The 26,428-nt window shown below is 38.7% G+C and overlaps 1 protein-coding gene across 1 annotated transcript; it reads left to right on the top strand.

The window, feature by feature from the left end:
• Positions 1-290: 290 nt before the first annotated feature.
• Positions 291-26,428, top strand: dnai1.2 (dynein, axonemal, intermediate chain 1, paralog 2). The gene is made up of 20 exons (XM_042501762.1): positions 291-334; positions 556-621; positions 795-893; positions 1,110-1,190; positions 1,474-1,600; positions 1,896-1,951; positions 2,106-2,261; positions 2,351-2,410; positions 2,528-2,656; positions 3,132-3,216; positions 3,341-3,458; positions 4,166-4,209; positions 4,390-4,637; positions 5,009-5,098; positions 5,258-5,345; positions 5,475-5,554; positions 10,590-10,738; positions 14,331-14,430; positions 18,499-18,684; positions 23,373-26,428. The coding sequence occupies exons 1-20, from the start codon at positions 299-301 to the stop codon at positions 23,472-23,474; spliced, it is 2,100 nt and encodes a 699-aa protein (XP_042357696.1). The 5' UTR covers positions 291-298; the 3' UTR covers positions 23,475-26,428.

Here is a 26,428-nt window from a genome sequence, read left to right as displayed (position 1 = left end):
CAATGTGTCACAACTTGGAAAAATGGATATTTGGCTCGAGAAACCAACGTGTGAGCTCGGTGTGATGGGAACTATCTTGACTTCGTTTGGATCTTTGACCTCTTCAATGACTGACTGAGACGGGACAACTGCTGGTTGTCTTGGCAACCTACATACAGCAGCAGGTAGCTGGTGAGTCCTGTGTGTCTATAAGCTAACTATTTTAAAGTTTCCTTCTTTGTTTTGTGTCGTGGTGCGGTATTTTGACAAGCCTTAATCGCTAAGTTTTTGGTCAAGTCTTTAATGTAGACTCTTCGCAATGCCACTGCCGAGCAACGCAGCTTTCACGAGAAAGGTAATGTTAAATGTTTTTCCTTGCTAGCATTAACGTTTTAACTAAGTTAACGCTAACTTACTAAGCAAAGTGATACGTCTCAACTTGAATAAAGTAAACGCAGTGCAGTTAACTATACGCAGACTGTTGCTGTTGTTAGTAAACCGTTGTTTATTTAATGTTTTTCGTTATGCTAATATCGAAGCTAACCGTTTAGCTTGTTTGCATTTGTTTTCACACAGGGCTCAACTGTTCAGAAGGTAACTTTACCTGGTGTTAAGTCAACCAAAGCTTCGAGTAAGAAAAAGGTGGGTGCACTTCCAATTTTCAAAGGTGTTACAGAACTCCAGTTTCTAACAGTTCTGAATTTTGGCATTTGCTTGCAGTTAGAATAATTATACGAAACACATGTGTTTTAACATTTCTTGAAATTTCCAACTTAACCAAGACATATAAATCTGTTTTATTCGTGACGTTACAGGATGAGGAAGAGGGTGTGGATACAGCTGATGGATGGGACGAGTGGTCTCATGGGAAAGCACTTATTAAACCTCCAGATCAACTGGAGCTCACTGAGGCTGTAAGAGATCTTCATTGCTCAAGTCAGCCTCATGGGCTGTGTGGGGAATTGCCTCAGACCTTCTTGGTGTTGCTTATTTTTTTTTTATTTTACATCTAGAATAGTTCATCATCATCTTTTTGTAATTTTTCTGGAATCAACACTTTTTCCAAATTAGTAAGGCATGCGTAACCTGTGCTGTTATACACTCTGTTTTATCTACAATGACTTCATTAGGAGCTGAAAGAGGAAATCACAAGGATCCTGACTGCAAACAACCCACATGCCCCCCAAAATATTGTTCGCTACAGCTTCAAGGTAACAGGGTTACATCCAGGCTTATTACTTTATATCACTCACTGAAGATGCATCACTGCAATACTGAAGCCACCTTATATTGAAGATTATTTCATGAGAAAGGCAGACATTCTTACTTCCCTCTCAGCAAGTCCCATTTATTAGATAGCTATTCCCAACCAATGATCCTGTCCTATAAGCAGTTCATTAACATAGATTTTCCCCTTGCCTAACTGCAATCAAATAAAACTAACAGGTTTCTCTGTTCGCTGTTCCTCACATCATTGCTTGTTATGTTTCCCAGGAGCATTCCTACAAGCCTATCAGTGCAGTGGATCAGATGGCTGTTCACTTTGTGTTGGAGGGCAGCCTGCTGCATCGAGACTCTGATGAGGCTCGTAGACTGCGGGCCAAAGAGGCTCTCCCTGAGGGTAGTTGCTGAAACTGCAATAATATTCTGTAGATCACAGTAATAATTTGTGAGATAGCCATGGCTGATAAACTATCCTCTTCCATAACAGCTGCACTAAGTGTTGCCTAGTGTGTTTTTGTAGCATGTAGTGTTGTGCTTTCCTCTCTGGTGTAGTGCATATATGAGGCCACAAGGTGTCACTTTCAACATGTGCCATAAAATTGAGGACAAGCTCAGAGCTTACCTGAAAAAAAGAGCTGTGTGTTCATTTTCTATGCTGTCAAAATGTGATTTAATATTTCTAATGTGTCCAGAGACTGCAACAGTCAACACTGGAGCAGAACCTGATGAGGAGAAACCAGAAACCCCGGTAAAAATATGTTTTATTGAACTGAAATCAGAGCTTTGGTTTGTGTTGAGCAATATCTTCCATTTTGAACAGTGCTGAAGAGGATGATTGATCAACATTTCTTCATGAAGTTGATAAGTCAGGTGTAACTTGAGCTGCTGTTGGTTTTCCACAGGCAACACCTGTAGAGGATGGAGGGGAGGTGGAGGAAGCTGGAGAAGAGGACAGACCAGACAGTGTTACCTCCAAAACTGACAGGAAGGAGCCAAAAGTCACTAACCAGTTCAACTTCAGTGAGAGGGCCTCCCAGACCCTCAATAACCCGCTGAGGGTAGGAAGGAGAGGGAGAGGACCATCTTATGTTTCACTTCAACCCATATCCTCAAGAGTTTCAGTGGCATTATTTTTATTTTCCTTTAGGAAAGAAGCTGCCAGACTGAACCTCCTCCACGCAGCATCTTCTCTGCCACCGCTAATCAGGTACTGGATGCCCTGACTTGTTTAAAAGAGATGTTTGGGCCGGGCTTGTTTTCACTCTTCTGAATATACTGTTTGTGCTCACATGGGGTGACTGTAATAACTCTATTCTCTTTGCAGTGGGAGATCTATGATGCGTATGTGGATGAACTGCAGAAACAAGAAAAAAATAAAGAGAAACAGAAAGCTGTAGCATCAAAGAAAGAGAATGACAAAAGCAAAAAGAAGATGATGCCGATGGAGACTCAGGTAAATGGAGCACCCACCAACTTTCTTGTCTAAACCCCTCCTCCTGGTGTTTTCACATGTTCGGTGCCGGTGTATCTCAGTGTGGATGGGTTGTGTTAAATGAGTTGAATTGCTCAGCCACAGGGTTCTTTTGGTCGTAAGTCCGTATACAGCTTTAGGGATCTTGAGAGAGCCTGTTGTGTTTCCTATATAGGTTCAGCAGCAGGGACATTTGGTTATATAAATCACATTTTTTTGTGTTACAAGTAATGATATCTTAAATGCTCATTTTTTATTTTATTTTTTACCAGAGTGTATCTTCAAAGCGAACAATGTGACTACCCAGGATTCCTGATAATTGATCCTGATTCATGTTTTTATGTTGTTCTCTGATAATATAACAAGGTGGAGAAATGAATATATAGGAAAAACAGCAGTGTTTAAAGTACGTTTCTGCAGTGTTGCCGTCCAAAGTCTTGTCATGTTTCTGTTATAGAGAGACGACATCACAAAAGTAGGAAAGATGTCCAAGATCTGTGAACGTATGGTCAATCAGAATACTTACGATGACATAGCACAAGGTATGTTTTAGTTAATATGTCAAGTGCTAAAATAATAGACCACAATCCCATATGATACTAAAGTTGCTACACATTCTCTTCTCTTTTCCCCTCTTCCCCCTGCCCTTCTTTCATGCCCTTTTAGATTTCAAATACTTTGAGGATGCTTCTGATGAGTTCAGGGACCAGGAGGGTACTCTTCTCCCTCTGTGGAAATTTCAGTTTGACAAAGCCAAAAGACTGTCTGTCACTGCCCTCTGCTGGTTGGTTCCCTCAAAAACTCTGCTAACATTCCCTTTGAATGAATTCATTTTATTTCAGTTATTTTATTTATAAGGACAGCAAACACAAATCAACATTTCTGTGCCATAGTTAGCCAGCTGGCTAATTTTCAACTGTAGTTCTTTAGCAAGATGTTTTGAAACCTATAAAATGATGAAATTCTAATAACAATCACAGAGGGACACCATAAAGACTGCGGCAGCAACAACAAATAGGAACTCGCAAGACATAACACAGGCCATGCAAAGCAACAAGAAACAGAAGAACATGAGAACAAAACAATGGCACAACAACAACATATAGCTTTATTGCACAAATAGCCGTGCACGCAACACAAAGCAAAAACATACAACTGGCATAACATGCAGACGTACAGAGCAGTAGCAGCAAGAAACAGCAACAGACAGAAGCAGAGATAAAATACTAGAGTCATAACATAGACCTTAATAAAATGTCTAGATACAGTTAGGGGTTGACAATATGCGCATCATTATGATACTGTTATTATGATCTGCAGTATTATTCTGGGATGAAATATGTAGCTGCAGCTTCCAAACTAGTGGCACTCTATTGTCTCAAAGATTATGTATTTGATTGTTTCCCTCTTTTTTCCATCTAATTCACTGTCTGTATGTCCCCTCTGCTGTTACAAGAATGAATGAATGATTGATGTATCTGTCCTCAACAGGAATAAGAAGTATCAGGACCTGTTTGCTGTGGGCATGGGTTCATGTAAGTTCACAGGATCAAATGATTATTCATAAGTGAGTAGCTATGTTCTCGAGGCTATTTTAATTTTACCTAATTAAATCAGATTTTGAATGGTTACTATGCAGATAAGGCATATTTGGTATTTTGATCTTTGTTTTTGCGCCCTCCCATCACATCTCCTCTATATCTTTCTGGGGCCAGACGACTTCAGTAAGCAGGGGCGTGGCATGCTCATCTACTACTCGTTGAAGAACTCTGCCTTTCCAGAGTGCATCTACCCCACTGACTCTGGCGTTCTGTGCCTGGACATCCATGAGCAGCATTCCTGTCTGGTTGTGGCAGGCTTCTATGATGGCTGTGTAGCTGTCTTCAAGTTAAAGGAGGATGGACTGGAGCTTGTGTATAAGAGCACAGCTAAGACTGGCAAACACACAGACCCTGTCTGGCAGGTGAGAAGAGGGGACAAGACTGAAGTGATGGAAGTTCAGGGTGTCTCTTTAGTTCCAGTCACTCCACCTTTGCACAATTACTTTGTCTCCATTTGTGTATTTACTTGGAAGTTTTGCCATTTTGAGAGCTACCCCAAACCAGTTATTTGGGAGTGGAAGTGGTCTGTTAAAGTCTCTAACATCAGCATGATACTTTAACCTGGCAGAGAATTTAAAGTGCTGAAAAGTAAAGGAAATGTCACATGAAAGTATCTTCTTTGTCAAACATTATTTTTATGGAGGATGCACATGGACCTTTTTCAGGTTCACTAGAACAAACCATTTTCATCTGTGTTCAGTAGATTTATTCATTTATTTCGTTTTTTATTCAGGTGCGCTGGCAGAATGATGACATGGACAATAACCACAATTTCTACTCTGTGTCATCGGATGGCCGAGTTGTGTCCTGGACACTCGTCAAGGTTAGCCAGGGTGTTATATTCATTTGCATATATTCTCTCTGTAACTTCAACTTTAATATCGGAGTGCAGTTGTTTGCATTTGTTTTCATTTGTGTGTGTTTATAATTTATCTGTGTATACAGTTTATCTATGCATCACAGTGTGTTTGCATGCTTGCAGAATGAGCTGGTCTTTACAGACATTATCAGACTGTCAGTAAATGGTGCTGTCTCTGAGGGACCAGAGGATGCACAGCAGCCTGGCACCAGTAAGTTTTCCATCACTCAGCATGTACGTAATTACAATACGACTTTTGATACTCATGCAAAGTATTTAACCTTAAATATTTCCTGATGTCAGATTAGAATTTTAAGTGCTGAATGTCTCTTGTCCCCAGCCTGTGGTACATCGTTTGACTTCCATAGACAGATCGACTATCTCTTCCTAGTTGGCACAGAGGAGGGGAAAATACACAAGGTATGTTACCCAGATTCAACTATGCTATTGGCTGGATGACATAGGTCACTTCTAAAATTACATTAGCATCTTGTTGACATGATTCATTTATGTTAACCAGGGGGTGAGGGAAAACCACATAGCTTGAGATACAATAACATCAAGATACTTCACACTGTAGCCACAGTAACAATGATATAGAAAAATCTGTGATACATAATACATTACAGGAAAATCACCTATAGTAATACAATACAGTAGGGTAGGTGTTAAACTGATAAACATAAGAGGAAGGAGGTAGATTTATTAGTCACTTTTTAAACAAAGTTTAAAAAATGAAATTATAATTTGAATTGTAAATTTTAACTATTTCAATTTATAACCCTATAAAATAACAAAATAGTTTTTGAAAAACAACACTTTATAAGGTACTGTATTGTTCACTTTGTTAATGTACTTTAACGGACCTTTTGTGCTAATAGTTTTCATTCAGTGTAATAATATGCTCATTTTTAAAATGATATTCAAACACAGCCATGGATACACAGTATAATTTTTGTGGATCAGATTAACAGAAATCTGTTTTGTCTTAGTATCAATTATGCATTATAACAGCATTGCCACCCAGAGAGCATATGAATGACTGCTGACAAATAGCCAGGCAGAAGAGGACAGTGAAAACAAATCTGGAATTTTTTACATATTGCCAGTTATCAATGCATAGTTAAATGTGCCAAAATTTGGGTGACCAGTCTTATGGAAGATTACATAATGACCCATTATTAGGCTCTGTGTATAGTGTTAGGCCGAGCCCCTCTTACTGGCTTGAAGGCTTTCCTGGCTAACCTCAGCAGGCTGACACGGGAGGGTTGTCAGCTGAGCTAGTTCACCTGATGACTGCAACCACTGTGACACACATCTTCTGACCTCTGCCACCCATCTTACAGTTCTGATTCCCCCCACACAGTGACCTTGCATCCTGAGGACCAATTTAAGTAAGAGAATTAGGGACAGTAGTAGATCTACTGGCCCTTTGACAGGTGACACCCCTCTTTAGCCCTGACCTAATGTACCTTTAAGGTTCTTCCAGTCCCACTCTCACCACTCTGCAGCTTGACCTGGCATTATATCTTTATTATATCTACTTAGGCTAAACTACTGTTGCTGGTCCTACTGGCTCACAGTGGCTCACTCAGTAGCTCAACAACCATCACTGTATACCTTGGTCCCCTAAACTTACCAATGGCCACTAGTTTGCAACCCTATAAAACTCTTCATGAGTTATGTCCCTTGATATGTTTCAATATGAAATGTACTGCCAAAGTCAAACTCATTTGCAAGTTCTGACTTCGAGGCACTGTACAGAACCAAGAAAAGGTTTTGTGAGGTTAGTTGGTTAGGATGACTTCTGAAAATTCATTAAAAAAATCTGCTGATGTTGTGCAGCAAAGTCTTATCCCTTAAATGTGTTTTGTTTCTGCACCACCCCTTAATGACATTAGGATCGTCTTGGGGCCTCACACTGTCTCCCACTATCTACCCTGAAAAACGGAAGCTCATTTTGCTTGTGGTGCACTTACAGATATCGTGCTGGGCTTGCACTCTAGAGGGTGCACAAGCTCGAAAGCTTCCATTAATTGTGTGTGTGTGTGTGTGTGTGTGTGCAAGCGCACGCGCGTGTGTGCCTGCATGCATTTGTGTGTGGCCATGTGGCCCGTTCGGAACCCCTCAGGCTTGACATTAAGCGTTTAATGAGTCTCCTTAAGCAGAGGCTCTCTCTGTCCACATCAGACAGTTGGTAGTTTTTGGCTGGCCTCCCATCCTCTCTATGCTTTCCTTTCTCATGTTCTTGTTACCGTAGGCAGAAAGACACTCATAAAAGTCTCATTCGTTTGCAGTTAGCACGCCCTCATTCTATTGATTTAATAAGACAAAACTATTAAAACAGCTCACTGACTAATGCACACATTATTGAAATTGGCTGATGTTTCTAAGATTAAACCCAGTGCTCGAGGGAAGTCTATCTCACATAATCATAAAAGAATACATTGTTTGATCATGAGATAATGAGAGTTAGGGCTAATTCTTGACTGCAGGAAGTGTAAAGAATGCAAAAGCACATACTTCAAAGAATAGACTGAATCACAGTGTCTGTTTACATTAACTCTCGGGTAGAAACTTCCTGCCTCACGCACATAAAACGCTGCTTAAATTGGTTCATATGTTATTAGCCATCTAAAAAAACACCCACCTAAAACTATCTGATTGAACTGGGGCATTATCTCAAAGCAAATAACAAAAAACAGTCGTTTTAGAACAAAGGAGTCGCAGGACTTCCCCTGCTTCAATAAGTTAGCATAAAACACTGAAAATGTTCCAAATACAGCATAACCTTTAAGCCTATCCTGACGGGAAACTGAAGACGTTATCTCCAAGCCTCCAGACTCCATTGACAAAAAGTGTAATTTCACTTCACAGAACACTGAAGTATCTGTCTACTGCTGCTTTTATCAGTTAATGTGTGAAATAAAATAAAGGAAATATTCCAAATATAGCTTACACAGTGATGGTTATTTTAGGTACTTTTTTACCTTATTTATTGACTCACTATTATTAATTTTATTTATTTTTATTATTTATCCTTTCTTACAGTCTCTCTTGTGTTAGCTGTTTCCTTGCTCTTTTTTTGAGAGAGGTCTGGGATAAAAGTACAATACCTACCTGTATGTACATGTACGATAGTGTATGTGTGCACATGTATTTGTGTAGATGTCTCTTTGTATATATCTACGATGTCGCACATGGATATTGAGTCATTTAATAAATTGTTCAAAGAAAAAAATAGTTGGCTAAAATACATTTTGCTCTAGTCCCCAGTCAAAATAGAACATCAAAGATGCTGGCAAAGCAGCACAGCTCATAAAGTAATCGTAGCAGGAATGCCAGACCACTGTGTTAAACTATATATCTTTAAATGCTACAGTTATAACTGAAAATGACAACAGAATTTTTTAAGTTTCACATATCTTTGCAATTCCAAACAATTAGAAGTTGTCTATGAAAAAGTGTTAGCACAACGTGACATTGATTTGGTCTATACTATTGCTTTTGGTGACATTTAACCTCATTTAGATAAAAGTTGAGATAGAGATACTTTAGGACAAAATATTCATGCTTTGTGCGGTGCCCCATTGTACTTAAGCAGTATTTAATGCAAGACATTCATTAGTTGCTGTTCACTTGTCTTGTGGTCCACCATTTCTTCTCATATCAGGAGAACCATCCCTGAATTCCTGATCTAGAAAATTTAAATCCCCCCACTCATCGATCAGACTCTTTTGAAGCATTTCTAAGTGTACTTTGACAAGGCTTTGTGCTTTGCAGCATGATTAAGGTGAGATCACAAGTGAAGCAGCAGCCTATTTTGCCTGCTTCCCATGATGGTTAGATACATACTGCGTATATAGAAACACGCACCTTGGCTCCACTCCTGTGAAATCACCTTACTTACCTCACCTCCTTGCAGACATATGGGCAGACACACACCCAGTATGTGTGATGAAATATGTGCTGTCTGTCACCTCAAGGTTCAGCGGCACAGAAGCCCCAGGGGAGGACAGATAAAGAATATTTCACCTAGCTGCAGGTCAACAATCAAACTGTCAGTACTTGGAAGTGCAACAGCTGTCCCCTCAAGCTGTCTGGCCGTTTTATCCAGTTGTCCAGTTTATTTATCCCTGCAATCTAACTCTGCTGCTGTTTTGGTACTTTTGTAATCGTATTCTGTCAATTGCAGACAAACTGTGAAAATGTATAGGGCAATTTACTATTGAACCACGAAGGATTAAATAACTTTTTTGGGTTTTAAAACTGTCAGGTATATAAGACTTCTAACCTTTCTCCAATCAGTGATACAGGGAGTGTTTTCTATCAGCTGTTAGTGGAAAATTACCTTAGAAAACTAAATTAGTTCATATAGTTAATTTTTTTATTTAATCTGTTTACTATACATAAAGACAACTAGTCGAATAATTTCTTCTGCGGCACCGTGGAGGGACCTTTATCCACTCAGAGTGATGTCTAGTTATGCCTCGTTTTTCTCTTGATTTCCACGCAGCGTTTTCCTAGATCAAGACCAACAACAATAACAGCTTGGATTATAGTCAAGATTTGATTAAACTGAGCAGGAATGGCGTTACCACAGAAACTTTAATTTGATACTGGACTGGTTGGGTTATCCACAGAGGAATGGAAAATTCAAAATAAGATCTACTTTTTGTCCAGCCTACGTCTCCTAGAAATAACTGAGCTCATTTTAACATATTAGATTTTTACCATTTTTTCTCATACTTAAATTAAGCCCTGAGAAATAGTATCCCTCTTGTCTCAGCCTGATCTTAATACAAGATCTTATAGTCACTTTTTTTCCTCTTTCACTGCACTGATCTTTATTTTTCCGAATGGAATCCACTCCAAAAGAAAACTGTTATAAATGAGCCTGCAAAATTACAGAATTTTGTCTCAAGTCTGTGTGTTTTATCTGTTCTCAGACTCGTCTGACTTCTGAAAAGCCACAGTAAAAGAACTGCTGATATATTTTTTTGCTCCGTGTTTCTCCCAAGGGCAAGTTTAGAAGGAACACATCAGAATTTAGTAATCTCTAAATAAGAAGATGATATATTTCTGATGAGACAAAGAAAAGACTATTGTGTGCAGCAAAATTTTCCTCGGTGTCATTTAGTATTTTAGGAAGCATCTTGGAGCAACTTGAGAGAAAATATAGAAAAGCTTAGACATATGCAAATCACTGCTTTACACATGTATTACCCTTTAATTATAGTATGGTAAAAGCACATAGTTCTACTTTCAATACAATAAATTGACAGCTCTTTTTAAAATTGTTCCCCAATACAGTGGTTACAGCTGCAGCTGCTACCAGCAGATAATGAATGGGTTCAGTCACTGAAGACTGTGTTAAATAGTAAAATATTTCAAAAAATCTTGTGTTTATACCACCAACTTTGGTCCAAATCAAGACTTTGCCTTTATTCCTTAGTGCTCCAAGACCTACTCAAGCCAGTTTCTGGAGACCTACAATGCCCACAGCATGGCAGTGGATGCTGTAAAGTGGAACCACTTCCACCCAAAGGTTTTCATCTCTTGCAGTTCAGACTGGACTGTCAAGATCTGGGACCATACCATCAAGTAAGACAACTGACAGAGAGGAAGAATGAGTACTTGCAGATACTGTAGATGTGACATCACTTGACACAATATTTTTCTATATTTTATCTAGTTTTTAGCTGAAACTTCAGTTTTAATTTTTCATCAAATGTCACTTCCATTTCTGTGTAGTTTTCCAGGTTTCCATTATTATCATGCCTTATATCAGGAAGTACAAACACAATGTCCATGACAAACACGTTGTTGTACATGTTTGAAAAACTTGGCGGCTTTCAGATAGCGTGATGTTATTACTATTACTGAGTGACAGTACTTGCCCACAATCACAAAGACTATGGCTTTATCTCTGACACCTCTGGCTTACCTGGGCGTCACATCAAACACAACTGGCAGTATTAGCTGGTGGGAAGCTGTTGAGGGACATGCAAGTGTTGCTGCATTAGTGACGTCTACTGGTTGGCTGGGATACATTCAAAGATGAGGGTGACACCTTCAGGGAAAATATATCTGATATCACAGTCTCTCTGTGACACTCTTCAATGTTGGGGGAAAAGAAGGAGCTTATGTTTCTGTATGTGTTGTACTTGACACATGGCTGGCTGTATTCCCCCTAAGCTGACAGTGGGATTTAAGCAGTGACAAGAACTACAGTGCATGAGGAATTGGTCGTGTCAAATTGGGAGAAAAAGGATAAGAAACATACACAGAGGGAAAAAAGGTCAATGAGCTATTGTTACTGTTTATGAAAATAACATTTATATTTTAGTTTCAGCATTATTCAAGTAAAACTAGCTGGCTCGAAGGAGATGGAAGATAAATGTATCATTTATCTCTTATGGGAATGAAATGATGTGGGTAGCAACAGAAACTGCAATTTTATTCTTTATTTATGTTTTCATAGTTAGCAACATCACTAATGTTCTGTGTTCAAATGTTCAGTGGAATACAGACAAGATAATCATCATTACTGTAATCCTTCCATAATGTTACAGTATATTTGTCTTTATTACCATTGTATACTCATTATGAATCCCGCATAATTTTCCTTGCTTATTTGACTAACCCACAGTGCCTCCCACCTCTTGTCAGCACACACAGTTTGACTGAATAATGATAGTAATCATCCTCCCATTATGAGAGACCGGATTTTCAAGAATGATCCATAACATCCCATAGCTGTAAGACATGTTGTTTCAAGGAGAGGGTCTGACTGGATCAGACAACTTTTCACAAACTTTTCCACACTGTTCAGGAGTGGGTGAGAGCTTTCCACTTAAAGTGTTACTTTTGTTTGAAGGCGGGGGCTAATGTATTCTGCAAAACTGTCACATGACAATCCTGAATGAGCTGAAGTAGTAATAGAGGAGACCTGTATCAAGTGTCCTCATCACACAGAGGGTTAGCTTGATAAACTCACCTCAGCCTACAAATATACTTGAACATAATTTATTGATCCTAGCAGGTCTGAGTCTTGGATTTACAGTATGTGCAGTATCATTTTGCTGTAAAAAGCCTTCTTTTAAAAGGCTCTGGGCCAGATTTATTATCCTTTCGCACCTTATTTCAGACATATTCTGCACCTACCAGAGAGCATGTTATTTATCAAACAGACACAGCAGCATGGAAGCACAGTTTGTCATCTAAGGCACATCTTACAAAAAAATCAATAATGGAGGCTGGGGCAAATAATGAGAAGAGTGTTACGTTTGGTTGATTGTGCATTTTGGTTTCCTCACTGATAGTTGGTTTTACAGAGAAAATACTCTGTATATACTATTTGTGAGGGTTTTTTTTTATTTTTTATACTTTTTTATTGGGGTTATCAATTCAACAAAACATTACAAACAAGTGAAATGGTCAGACAAATTACAAAAAAAACAACAAAAATCCTCAAACACACAAAACAACAAAAGCAAGAAATTCAACAAGTAAAAAATAAATTCCTGAAAATAAGCAACGAGTTTAAGAAACTCCAATAAACTTCCCCATATCTTTTCAAAAATTTCCCTTTTGTTATATATGTCAATTTATTATCACTATACTCACTATTTGTGAGTTTACTGTATTTAAAGGTATATTATGTAGGAAATATCATTCATTGATTGTAAAGACAACATTCAAATTTGGCACCTCCTACCTACTTACACTGCTTGTACGTACACTACCAGCTACCATTGTAGGAGCATTACATTTGTTATAATGGAAAAGCTGACACTTAAGCAAGCTAACTAAGCTGTCCAGCAAACCGGCCTACTCTGCATCACTCTTAATCCCCATCCTCTCCCTCAGAGTTCACCACCAAAAGTAAAAGTGAAAGCAAAACCCAAATTCACTCTGATTTTGGAATGGGTTTTGTCTGCTTGGCTTTCCACCTCGCTACATTTGCCCCTCTTCAGTGCTGTGTCAGTGATTTCCATAGCTTCCTTTTCGGATTTGTTCTGCTGCTACCTGGTTGCTACGTTTTTATGAAGTTGTGACTTCATCTGCGTTATTTGCTGGGGGCTACAAACCACTGCACAAAGGCTGCAGCCCATAAACATCCTGAACATGGAAAAATAATAGGAAAAAAGAAAAATACAGAACATAGGACATAGAGGACATATTCTTTGCAGCAAAATACACCGCCACACACATCCAGTGGGTCATGAATTATGATTGAGTTATTGATTGAGTTGGGATTAGTATACCTTTAAGTAAGGGTCTTCTATAGAAGTGTCAATGACAGCATGCACCTCAAAAAAGTAAATCTAAAGCTATAACAAAATAAAAAAGCTGAAAAACAATACTTAAAATAAAAAAAAAACCAATATCACACATAAACACAATGTGTCCAGTTCAACCAAAGAGGGGATATAGATTTGAGGTTGTGTGTGTGGCCCTATTTGAAATTCACTGAACTGCTGAAGCTATTTTGAATGCATTTCTGGTAGCACATTTCAACATTGTTACAATTTGACTTATTTTTCTGAGCTTGCTGATGGTAGACATTTTCTACCCCTGAATAGGGCCTTTTGAGACCTGCCACAGTTGCAGAATGTGCCTAGAAGGCCATCTCAGGTGTTGGATGTGTAATTAGTTTCTGCCTGAGTAAATGAAACACAAATTACCGACAGACTACTGGTGCAAATTGCTTTCATGTATGCATGTAAGTCTGTCCTTCTGTGTTGCCAAAGTTGCAACCTATTGAAATGGAATGTTTTGCTTACTCTGTCTCTCACTCTCTCTCACACATACACTCCTTATTATTTGAAGAAGACTTGTCTTTGCCTGGTGTCTTAGAAATATTTCATTTCTTCATCCTGCTTTCAGTGGTGTTTCACAAGTTAATAAAGCAAGAAAACAGTGTGCAGGACCCTTGTGTTTCATCTCAGAGGGTTTTCCACCACTGGAAAGTCACAGATGTGCCATTGCTTTGACCATATAAGTAAAGTGCACAGTTTTATGTCTGTAGTGCAGAATAATATAGATGTAGCAAAAGCGATCTTTCTCTGATGATCTCTAGATTCTATTGAAAACACCTACTTGAGATAAGTAGCACTTCTTGTTTTTCAATTTGTGCAACATCACGAAAAGTCGCAGATTTTCTTACTTGGAGGTCTGCGTGTTTTTTCAGCACTCCCATGTTCACCTTCGATCTGAATGCAGCCGTTGGTGATGTCGCTTGGTCTCCATACTCCTCCACTGTATTCGCTGCTGTCACAACAGATGGAACAGTAAGTGTACATCTAAACTTACATTTTGCAGCTCACAGCTTAACGTAGAAGTTTAGCATTCCATGTTTTTCTCTTTTTGGCCTAAAGAATAATCTAGGAAATAAAAAGGTAATGAGCAACTTTGTAAGAGATTTCCCGAAAACTGTAAGAAATTGGGAAAATCTGTCATGAAAGTGACGTGGAAATGATTTTTTTGTAAATTAAAAGAATGAAAAAAGAGAGAGAAAGATATTTTAAGCTAATTATTAGACAATGCGTATTTAAAATAAATTATATATTCAGAGTTAATTATACTTATTATTAGCACTTTTTTCAATCCATTCCCTTGCTTTTTGTATGTTTTTTGTTTTGTTTTGTTTTGTTTTTAACCTTTTTTATTTTTTGTATGCTTATTTTTAGGTAATTTTCTTGTAACATTTAACTAATTCCTTGCTACTTTTGGGTTGTGTCTTGTGAAGTTGCTGATTGCCTTACGTCTAAAATATAATACACATGAAATGTTTGGTATTTATATGACTCCATGTGATTAACTCTGACTGCACAACAAGTCTCAGACCTGTATGAGGGGCCTATAAGTTGCTTTGTCTGACGGCGATGATTATCACCACCACACATCTAAAATAACATTAGCTTGGTTGGATAACCTGGCACATCATTAGAAATCACAAACAGCTGCTCCACCTACCACCTGCCACCAACCTCATTATCCTTCTAATATAGTTATAGACCCATCTGACTAAACCCTTACTGTGTTCATAATGTTCAGCCTCAGATTAATGTGAAACACCTCAGGCAATTGAATTTGTTCAAACACGGTTTCTTGTGACAAAGGTAGCTTCCAGCCCTGCCAAGGGTTATTGATTCCAGCCAAAAGTAATTTCAGTGGATGCCGTGTTGCTTATCTTCACATATTTTCTTAGTATGGCTTCAAGCTGTCCCCATCTGTTTGCCTTCGCACCAGTCTGCACCATGCTATAAAAGTCCAGTGTGTTGTGTCTGACACATTTCCTGTCCACTGTGCCAAGTGAAGTCGAGCGAGAGTGACAAAGGAAATGAGAGCTGAGCAATTTGAGAAACACCTTATGTGATAGTGTGTGTATGTGTGTCCAGTCCTCTACGATGCCAGAATACAGTCATCATAGGCACAACACATATTGTAGTATACTTACAATTATGTAAATTAGTTCACAACCAAACATCACTCTTGATTGGAACGTGAGACGTGTGAACAATAAACAACAACTACAATTCAAAGGTCCCTTTTGTAGGATACAAATTGCACATAAATAACTGGTTATGCATACGACCATATTTTAAACCCAGAATCAAAACAACGGTATATTTAATCGTAAACATCCTTCACAGAAAAGAAAATCTAATTAAATGACATTGCTAGAAAGCATATTAAATTTCAGTCCTGTATTGTAATTTATTCCCTGAAACTGGATCAAAAGCCGTTTTTCAGCAGCTATTAAAAAACTCATTAAAAGCTCATCAGTTGGCACACATTTCACAAGCACAATATCCTCTCCTTTCTAAGCAGCAGGAAGGACAAGAATATTAAACGGAGTCGATCAAGGTCAGTGCGCCTGCTCCATTTTTTCTCAAAGTGCTAAACTCAAAACTGAACTATCATTTCATTCTGATTTTAAGGATATGCTTGGGCAAAAATAGCTTCAACTTTGTTGACATGAGCTAGTCATTATATACAGACATACTAGTATTTACTGTAATGCCACATTTTGTGATAGTTTAAATGTCATCTAACAGGGGTGTGCAGAATTAACTGGATCCACTAAATGACTGTTACATTCAGTCTAACCCAATGCTAAACTTGGCATTTGGTCATCGTCACATTTTGAAGAATGGCAGAATATTGTTAGAATTCCCACATTTACTGGTGCAGTCGTGGTGCATGATGTTAATCGGCATTATCTTCCCCAGGATAGCAGATTGTTTGCCATTCAATTTTGTCGTTTTTTTGTGACAAGTGTCTGGTAGAGCTTCAGTGACTCAGCATGGGCTATGGGCCCCTTGACGTGTATTTTCTGTTGATGAAAACCTGGCCTGCTGCTGCTGCTGCCACACAGCAAAATGTCAGTCACAATGGCGTACGTGTTTGCGTGTGTGTGTGTGTGCGTACGTGTATGTGTACATGTGTTCATAAGGATAATGACTTGCCTGGCAAGCTGAGGCATAAGAATGACACTGAGTTGTACAGTGCAAATAAATATCTCTTCTCTGTCCTTGCCTCTCCATCTGAGCTGACTGTTGAGGAAATAAAATGTCAGGATGAAATAATGAGAGGTCCAGGCTTATCCTCCAGTGATTAGTCTTCAAATCCATATTTGCTCTCTGTGCAGGTCCTGTTAACCCTTTACATGTGGACTGCTTCAAATTTCAGTTACTGTACTTGTATCAACCCATGCTACATTTTTAGATCTGATACATCAACTAAATCAACCTAAATCAATGATAACTGTGATCAATAAATGATTTAACTGATTTAAATATAATAAAATCAATTAAAATGCTAGAAAAGTGCACTCTGTTCCAGCAGACCCAGGGCAGTGCATTTTAGAAGCATCCGAGAAGCTAATAAATATGTGCACTTAGCCTATGTTTGACAGAGCGGCAATGCGTTGCACAGAGCAGATTTGGTTCTCCTGCATACAGGTACTGTATGTAAAATATAAACACCATGTTATTATGAGGATGAATGTATTTTTAGTAACTGAAACACAGCCACAAATCTATAATTCATGTGATCTTCCTGATTGTTTGATCCCTTAATTATCCATTAATTAACTGGTATTTTAATGATATTAACTGTGTAAGCTACAACACAACAAAGTAGTTTGTGACAAAATTAAACACAATGAAAATAGGCCAAAAAAGAAACCATTTACCTTCTTCGCCTACTTACTTAAAGTAGAAGCACAAATATCAAGGAAAGATGACCAAATCAAAAAAATGGCTAATGATGATGGCCAAAATGTATCCTTCAAGGCTTGTTGTTTTTAGCCAAGCCAATTTCTGGAAAACTTGAAGCCTCTACCGACCGGTTAGAAGAGTGAGGAGTCAGCTGTTTATGATGGTATAAAACAGTCAGTTAAAAGGTTTTTCAACAATTTTGAGTCAGCTCAACCCAGAGATATCCTTAAGCATACAGTCAAAAACGTGCACACAAAATATTACGCTGATAGGACCAGTAGTTTGCGAGATAAGCTGCAGACAGACAGACACACACACACACACGATCACCTCCACACCTCTGCCTGGGGGGAGATAACAATATGTAAAACAATCTTAGTTCGATAACTTATAGGCAATCTTTTCAACATAGTAAAATGTAATTCTACTCCACATTCTTGTGTGAATTACAAATGTAGTCACTGTGTATCACAATCAGTCATGACTAATAAGCAAAAACACTGCGGATAATGGCTGCAGTGATGGGTGTTACAGAAAGTCATACCCTGGTAGAATAAGATGATTGGTTGGAGGTGATGACTTCGATGTTTTGTGTGGTGCTGGAACACATAGACAGTGTGAACCCTAGCAGCCCGGGCACAGTCATCTTTCTGGTAAAAGGAGTGAGCTGTGCTTTGCAGTGGGCTCATTTGTTGCCGACAGATTGTCTAAATGCACTTATAGGCTAAAAGAGGAATATATGTGATCTGGTTCCTTCTGCATAACGATGTCTATCATTTGGTTTTTGGGCTGCCAGCACAGACAAACACATACGGACAGAAGTGCGCAGTGGGAACACCCTTCTGACCAGATGGCCAGGCTGCATCCCTGCAGAGGCTTTTGCTGCAACAGTCTCCACACAGAAAAGACAAAACACTCACAATATGTATGAAAAGGCAGCGTGTAGCAACAGATTTAGCCTTTACTTACACAGTAGGCAAACTCTTAAGATGTACGTACATCCTCCAGCCTAAAAATATCAGTAAGATGGGTCACTTTTTACCAGATTTCTACTTAAACTTAAATCAGAGGTTTAGACCTGAAAAACATTTCACAAACAACACATTGATTCGTTTGATTATTCATCCTTTTCAGGTTCATGTCTTTGACCTCAACGTCAACAAATATGAGGCAATCTGCCAGCAGCCAGTGGTGGCCAAAAAGAAGGCCAAGCTGACTCACATCGAGTTTAATCCCATCTATCCTATCATCATAGTGGGTGATGACCGGGGCTACGTCAGCAGCTTCAAACTCTCTCCTAACCTCCGTAAGAAGCCCAAGGTAAGAATGTTATTGAGTTGCCAGACAGAAACTCTCAGGCTGCATCCACACTAATACATTTTTGTTTCACAAAACGCAAAGCTAGGCCTATATCTATACCATTTGTGATTTCATCCTTCTTTTGTGGGGCCTTCTGTCTCATTGGCCTGAGTTATCTGCCGATGGATAATGCTCCTAATATGCCGCCATATGTGCTTTGCAACATCTCCTTTCCAATCTATGTTTTCCACAGCCTTGACTGTTTTATATTTGTGTTACTTTTAGCAACATTTTCCCCCTGTCTTGGTCCAAGCAAAGAAATCTCTGGTCTCTGGTTAGTTTTTCCCATTACTGTTCTCACTCTGTTTTATCTTCTGTGACTAAGTAACCAATTGCAGGCATTTTTTTGTATGTTTGTTTGTTTCTCTAGCATGGTGAAGGCATGGCCTGCCCTCCTCTGCCTCTGATTGAATTCATCTTGTATTCTTGTCCTAATCCTAAACAGTTTTCCTCCTTATATCTAAACCTAACCAATCTAAGCAACAAAGGCAATGATTACCAGCCAATCAGAGAGAGAGAGTAGGTCAGATTATCCCTTCACCATCCTAAAAAACAAAAATTTAGCCAACCACAGAGTAGACAATCTGCTTCCTATTAATGCTGGTATATGCATGCCCAGAATACATGAATGGTCATAGGCATCTTGGTATGGGCAGAAATTATTTCAGAAAAGGTGCTTAAATGCTCATGTGCACGGACATTGTTTTTTTTAATTTTAAAACACTGTTTTGTGTGGATGTAGCCTCAATCATATTACATTGTCTGGGCTAATTAACGCCAAAGCAATGCACGTTTTAAGTCAACTTATAAGTGGTAAGAGAGTAAACCTTCTTTCCAAATGCAGCTGCTTTACAATTCTATGTTTCTTCTCTTGCTGCTTTGTCTTTATAATTAGGCTCCATTGGCACATACAAATGGAGCTTGTCCACATTACAAATTAGGTACCAAATCTTCTGCCACTTTAAGCACCAGGAAGAAGTGTGGTCTGCATTGTCACCATTGCATTTGAATAGCTTATTGTGTTCTTTCACCTCATTTACCACCTTATCTGTAAATAATCTGAATGCATGTCTGCCCCTCTGCTCCACGTTAATGACGGCAGGTCAGATGATTCATTCTTTGAGCAACTAACAATGGAATGAAGGCCACGTTCTCCCTCCCTCCTCAGCTGCTCATTATCAGCATCACTAATCGCCTGTATTTCTCTCTCACTTGCTCATTTAGGCCAGTTAACAATTAGCCACAGAGAAGTCGAGAGTTCCTTATAATTGAATAAGCTTGTCAGAGGAATAAGGAGAATCAGAACATAAATTGTAATGTATTGGAAATTGTTTTACTTTATTTATTTTCAATTTTTATTATTATTGGCAGCCCAGTGGCTTGAAAGGCTGTTCACCTAACTGTAACCACCCACAAAGATGAGGGGTGTGTGCATGTTTTTCACAAGTCAACCCCCTCTCTGTCTCTCCCATATGCAAAGACATAATGGGAGAAATAATCTAAAAAAAAAGAGAAAGCTAAAATAAATGTATTATTCATAGCCAGTTGTGGCTATACAGTAAAACAAAATCCCACTTAAGTCCATTCACAATTGATGAGTCACTGAAGACTCTGCTGCCACTCATGACAGTGCTTAATGAGCTGTGGAGTAATCACAGCGGTCCTACTAAACACAGGAGGAAACCAAATGGCACACTGAGTCACAACACTTTAATCAGGGCCCATTTAGAGTCAGCTCTGCAGCCTCTCTGGTTTTCCTTTGTGTTGATCACATAGGTGCATGCAAACTAGAAGACATTCTAATGACTAGAGTAATATTTATTTTCACGACGTGTTTTGCATTATGCATGGCGTTGCCAGGCCTGGGTGCAACTCAAATAAATAGTTCTCATTCAAGCACTCACAGTTTTTATGGGTACAGCATAACAACACATGCACGTACATCCAGTGCTACCTCATTAGCGACCTCAGACTGTATCCCTAAAGCGTACAATTGGGAAATAATTGCACAGTTCAGCACCACTGACAGCGCTCACAGCATTTTAAGCCCAGTGTGGCAAATAAGCATCAGGTACAAACACCCACAGCAAATATTATCAGTAATATGTCTTATAAAATTGACGCAGCAGCAACCCACTAAAGCTTGCACAATAGGCATGATGGCCCTTAATATACTCAGAACACTGCCACAGTGGCCTGCCAATCCAAACTGCAACAATACAATATGTGTGTTGTACTCACCTATTTATAGAGCATTCAGTAAGAAGAGGCTACTTTTTGAGTGCTTTACTCTCACTGAACCAACTTGACCTCTATTGTCTTGTGTTTCCCCCAAATATACTTTAATTAATTGTTATGCTCCCAAAGTGAGAGGTCAAATGTTAGTACTCTGGCTTTAAGTATCAGAAATTTACTACAGTGTATACCTTGCCAAAGTATTCTTTAAAATGTTCTGAGCACTCTGTTGTGCTGAACTGAATACATTGTAAGCCTGAAGCCTGCAGTCACTAATGAGTTAGTGTCAGCTGTGCCTGTTACACGCACAGAATTGTATAGGCTTGCAGTTGTGTGAGGTTATTGTGGAAGATCTGTGGTGATAAGAAACAAGAGTCTACTGTGGGGTCTATGCAGTTGTCATTTGCTGGTTACATCTGGCATAAATGTGGTTCACAATTTACATAATGTATAGTAAGTACCTGAAGGTGCACATCATTTTGCTTTTCAGACACACTCCAAATGTTCATCATCTTTGCATGACTGCCAGCATCAAATGAGCCCTGTCTATGTTAAGCACAACACTGTTCTGTTCAGCTGTGTGCAGCATGAATGTGTTTGTCTAATCTGTTTTCTTTTCAGCTGCCTCAGTTTTTGTTCCCACAAATCACCAGTGCCACTTACAATATAAAAGCAGTATTATGTAATATTTTGTGATCATCTATTAATCACTTTTCTCTACCAGATTATAACGTTGATCACAACATTTACATTTGTGATTATGCAGAGTGCTAGAAAATGAGCACCTACAAAACTGTGGGTTGTACGACACAGGTGGAGCCTCTTATATGTATTTACTGCTTCAGGAAGAAATCCAGCAAGAAAAAAAGAATTTAGAAAATAAATCACAACACAGATTGACATCTTGAGAGATAATGAATTTTTATGATTTTGATTACTTTTGAAGTTTTATTAATTTGAAGTGCTGTTTTTTTGTGTGCGGTCAGCCTTTTTCTCCACTGTGGAGGAAGCTTTATTGAGCTATTCATCATGGCAGAGATATTATGTTGCTTTGAGATTTAATGCTCATTCGTTCAGGGAACACAGCTGTCCGTCTGGATCAGCCCTCTCGCTATATCCATTTCAAACTTCAAAGCAGCTACACAGAATATAAATATAACTCCCCTAGTTTCAAAGGAGGAGTTAAAAAGTCCCCCCTCATTTGTTCAACTGTGTAGAGGGGTCAATCACAATTTGTTATTATATCACATTTCCATACTAAAAAAACATTATGTACTATTTTTAAAGTTAGTATCTAACAATTTAATTAATTTACTGGTAAAAGATGCAAAGACATTTAATTAGAGCTAAAACTGTATTTAGTTGTCAAGTCTATAGCACTAACCACCATCCAGTTTTTATGTGTTGTGTATTCCCATTGTTTATTGCATTATGGGATATACTTTACAGCATCCATGGAATACATTAAAAATGCATACTGGTATTTGTATTCTTTATGTTGTCATTTTTGTCATTGTGAACATACTACACACAATTAATTATTAGCATGGCTATAGCATTTCATAGTTGTTATTATTGAATGGCATGATAAGAAAAGCACAGGTGTATCTAATAACATACCATTCCCCATCAAAGAAAACAATAGGTAACCAGGGCAACAACAATTTCTGTGTCAGCCTACAAAAAAACATCATCCCCACAGCACTCTATTTTTAAAACAGTTTTAAACCAGTTTGTTCGATGTCTTGGTGAGGGGAAGGACAGCCAGTTAACTTAAAAAGTAGTTTTCTGTCCAGTGCTTATTTTCATGCAGTTGTAGAATTATTTAGGCTTTTGCACCACACTCTTCCCTTTTGTCATCCTCTGATTCCAGCAACATGTTATTTCCTGATAAAGTTCAAGTGAAGTTACTGTATAGTCTTTTTGAATGAAAGTCTAATTCAGTTTGAGAAAATCCTGTAAAAATAGTAAATCAGTTTTGATAACAATAGGCCTTGGAAATATCCTTTAACAGAGATAGAATAAACCCAAACAGCACAACGGGGCAAATGTTGAGCCATATTATATATCTCTTAAGTGGCCGTGCTTTTCTACCCGCAGGTGTATTTAATATGCCAATAATAATAACACATCACAAACTTGAAGATCTCTTTGAATTTGCCCTTTGTAATGGTGCCCTGTAGGCAGTAACGCCAACATTTCACAATATGGTGAAAAAACATTATTATATAATGGAGTCATATCACCATTCTGCTTCTATTGACCTTACATCCATTTCAATTTCTGTCCAATTGCGTTGTGTTCTTCTCTGGATAACTGCCTGCCTGCTGGGTTTGTGGTCTCCCAAAGTGCTTGGTAAGCATAACATCGAGTAATTTCTGATTTCACTCTCTCTCTCTTCTGTGTGTGTGTAGGGCAAGAAGGGTCAAGAGCTGCCTAAGGGTCCAGAAGTGGAAGTAGCTAAGATGGAGAAGCTCCTCAGTCTGCTTCGAGAACCAGAGCAAAGCACAGTTTAACGTCAGCTCTCCAACACAGCAAAATGGTACAATCTTTTATTCTCATTCAGTTAAAAAAAACACTTTGTTTGCTCAGTGTGTGCAACAGTAAAGCAGCATCTACAAGATAACAAATTGTATGTTTCCTCTTATCTCTCTTAAGCTGTTAATAAATAATTTATATTCAATTAATAATGCATTTATTTATACTGCGGTACTTGATACATATTAAACAGGAAACATCAGAATTCCATTGACTTGAATGACCTCTTCTACAGGGATTTATTAAACCCATTCCATGTTTTGTACAAGTTGATTAGGCTAAAAAGTGAGGGGGGAGAGTTACTGAAAATGAACAGGGAGATGAATTAGCGTAATAGATTGAGCATTTCTGGACGATATCCAGACAACTTATCTTGGCTGGCACATGCCGTCCCAGGCACCCATCCAGGGATGAGCTAGAAGCCTTTTAATATCCCATCTACAGGGAGAACTTTACTTTGACTTATGGCAGTGTCCGTCTTTATTTTGCCTGTTACTCTCTATCTCTGTCTTAATGATCCTGTCCTTCAGTGAAGTACCACCCAGTACTTTGATGCTCAACTGGAATCAAATGTTGCCACAGTGCTCTCTTTTTTTCTCCTCTCCCTGCTACAGAGAGTTCCTTTGCCCTTCATATCTTCCTGTGAGCACATGCAGCACTTTCTCTCTTAAGTGTGATTCATTACTTCATCTCCACAAGTTTGGCTAGCGAGGGCTGCTCTGTCACCTCATTTTTACAGACAATGCGTAACAAATGATAGTGGCCATGGGTAGTAATGAGAATACAGCTGCAAGAGTTACCTCATTACTGCGGTAATAGGAAGCATACTGCAGGGCTGGTTCTGCTTTGTTTATGTTGCGTTTTTGTAGACTGTAGTAGCTGCATGTATTGCGTTTGGGCTGGGAGGAAGAGGTGTGGTTAGACAGAGCAAAACAAAGGTCACAATTTAAGGGCAACAACTGTAGTATTTTCAGAGTAAAATGCCACCCTTGTGGACTACTACTTTCAGGTACTAGTAAAATGTAATATTCTGCAAGCCCCAGGAGATACTTGAGAGGTGTTGTAAGATGCTTCTTTCTAAATCCACTGTTGTGTTGTTTACATTGACTTCAGTCATTTATCCTACTAAAATGACTTTCTTAGAGTGGTATGAACTTCTTTACATGGTGTCCTCTTAAGACAGAGTCGACTTTTACTCAAATCATAACATGTCTCATGTCTGCATTGCATTCTGGTCTACTGAGGCTATTGTCGGTGGAGAAATCTCTGTCTTTACAGTCTTCTTGATCTTTGATCCCAGTATTCTTAAACTTGATGAAATGCCCTGTAAATGCAAGGACAATGCCAACTGAACATTGGCAAAGTGTTTTGGGATAGTTTGTTTAGAGACACTGTGTTTTCTAGAATATTTATGTGATTATCTTTTGAATAGTTCTGACGACGAAAGTTTTTTGTTTGTAGAAAAACAAGCCAATCCCAGTATACAGTGTATGTATTGTTTACAGCCCATTTCTCTTAGTCTACATCCACGCTAAGTCATTTTCATTTTAATGCAAATAATTGTTGTTACGTCTACACGTAGCGTCCACACTGTTTTGGTGTTTTGGAACCACTAAAATGAAGACCTATGAAAATGCTGCTGCAGACCCCATTTAAGTTTAAAAACTCGTAAAACTTGTGATTTAGTCTTGAAAACAAAGACTTTTGGAAACACATAGAGACACATGTTATTGATCAAAGCCTGTCAAGTCAAAGTACTATAGCTAGGTGTACGTACTTTTTATTTTTATCCTTCTTGTGTGGGTACTACTACTACTACAACTACTACTACACTTTGACTGCCATACTCCGCCGTACTACTGTGTTACTGCACTTTAATTGACTGTCTCACTTTGTCATCGGTCCAAGCAGAGAAATCTCTGGTTTTACTTTTCATGATCTTCATAGTATTTTCTGTAACTAAGCAATCAAACACAGAGTAGACAATCTGCTTCCTGTTAACATGCATTTTTAAGCATGTTAGTATAGGCAGAGATTAATTCTAAAACAGTGCAAGATCGCTTGTGTTTATGGAGGTCGATTTCATTTCAACATGCCATATTAAGATGAAACGTATTAGTGTGGATGTTACATCGGTTTCCTGGTATCAGATCCATGGTTATGGTAGGACGTTGCAGTGTACCTTGCTGTCTGTCACAGTGCATTTCTGGCACCATCACTGGGGTGCACCAACATTGGAAAATTTCTAAATTCAACACATACACAGTAGTATCTTTAACATATATATTTTCACGTAAGCCACACCAGTATACTCTGAAAACTGTGCCTACTTTCCCCCCTCCTTTGTGTTACTGTGATATTAATCTTGCATAGCCAGACTTATCTCCACACTTTTTTTGCAAATGGTCCGACTGACCCAATCATAATTGCACAATGATGGGCAAAAAGCTCTTAGTTCATTGTATTTCTTCAAACCAATCACAATCATCCTGGGTGGCGTTACGCCCAGGATGCAGCAATGGTGCCATGGGTTGCAAAATAGCGTTGGGAAATAGCAAAATGGGAGGAGAATAACATCCTAAATAGGCTGCCAATGGCACACTTATACCCACAGTCTACATTCTGTGAGTCAGACTATATAAACTAAAAGATATTAAAGTTTAAAATACACATCATTATATCTTCTAAGTCTAACGTGCCTTGTTAAGTCTTAAGTTTTTAGGTTTTCGGTTTTGATCATTTGTAGTGGGATTGGGAGGGGGTCTGTGTTTAATCTGTAGAATTCCACATGATGGATCCCTTCGTCTGTGTGCGTCCCATGCTTCAGTCCAGAGTGAGTGGGCCATCGCGTACAGCCACAAGCAGATGTCAGTGTGCGGGCCGTATTGAAGTGGACACAAATCTCAACTAAGCCTCTCTAGTCCTTATGTAA

Source organism: Plectropomus leopardus, chromosome 2, assembly GCF_008729295.1.
Source record: "Plectropomus leopardus isolate mb chromosome 2, YSFRI_Pleo_2.0, whole genome shotgun sequence".
In the NCBI taxonomy this organism is placed as follows: Eukaryota; Metazoa; Chordata; class Actinopteri; order Perciformes; family Serranidae; genus Plectropomus; species Plectropomus leopardus.
The sequence above is the reverse complement of the archived record's forward strand: the minus strand, read 5'-3'. Positions and strand labels throughout refer to the sequence as shown.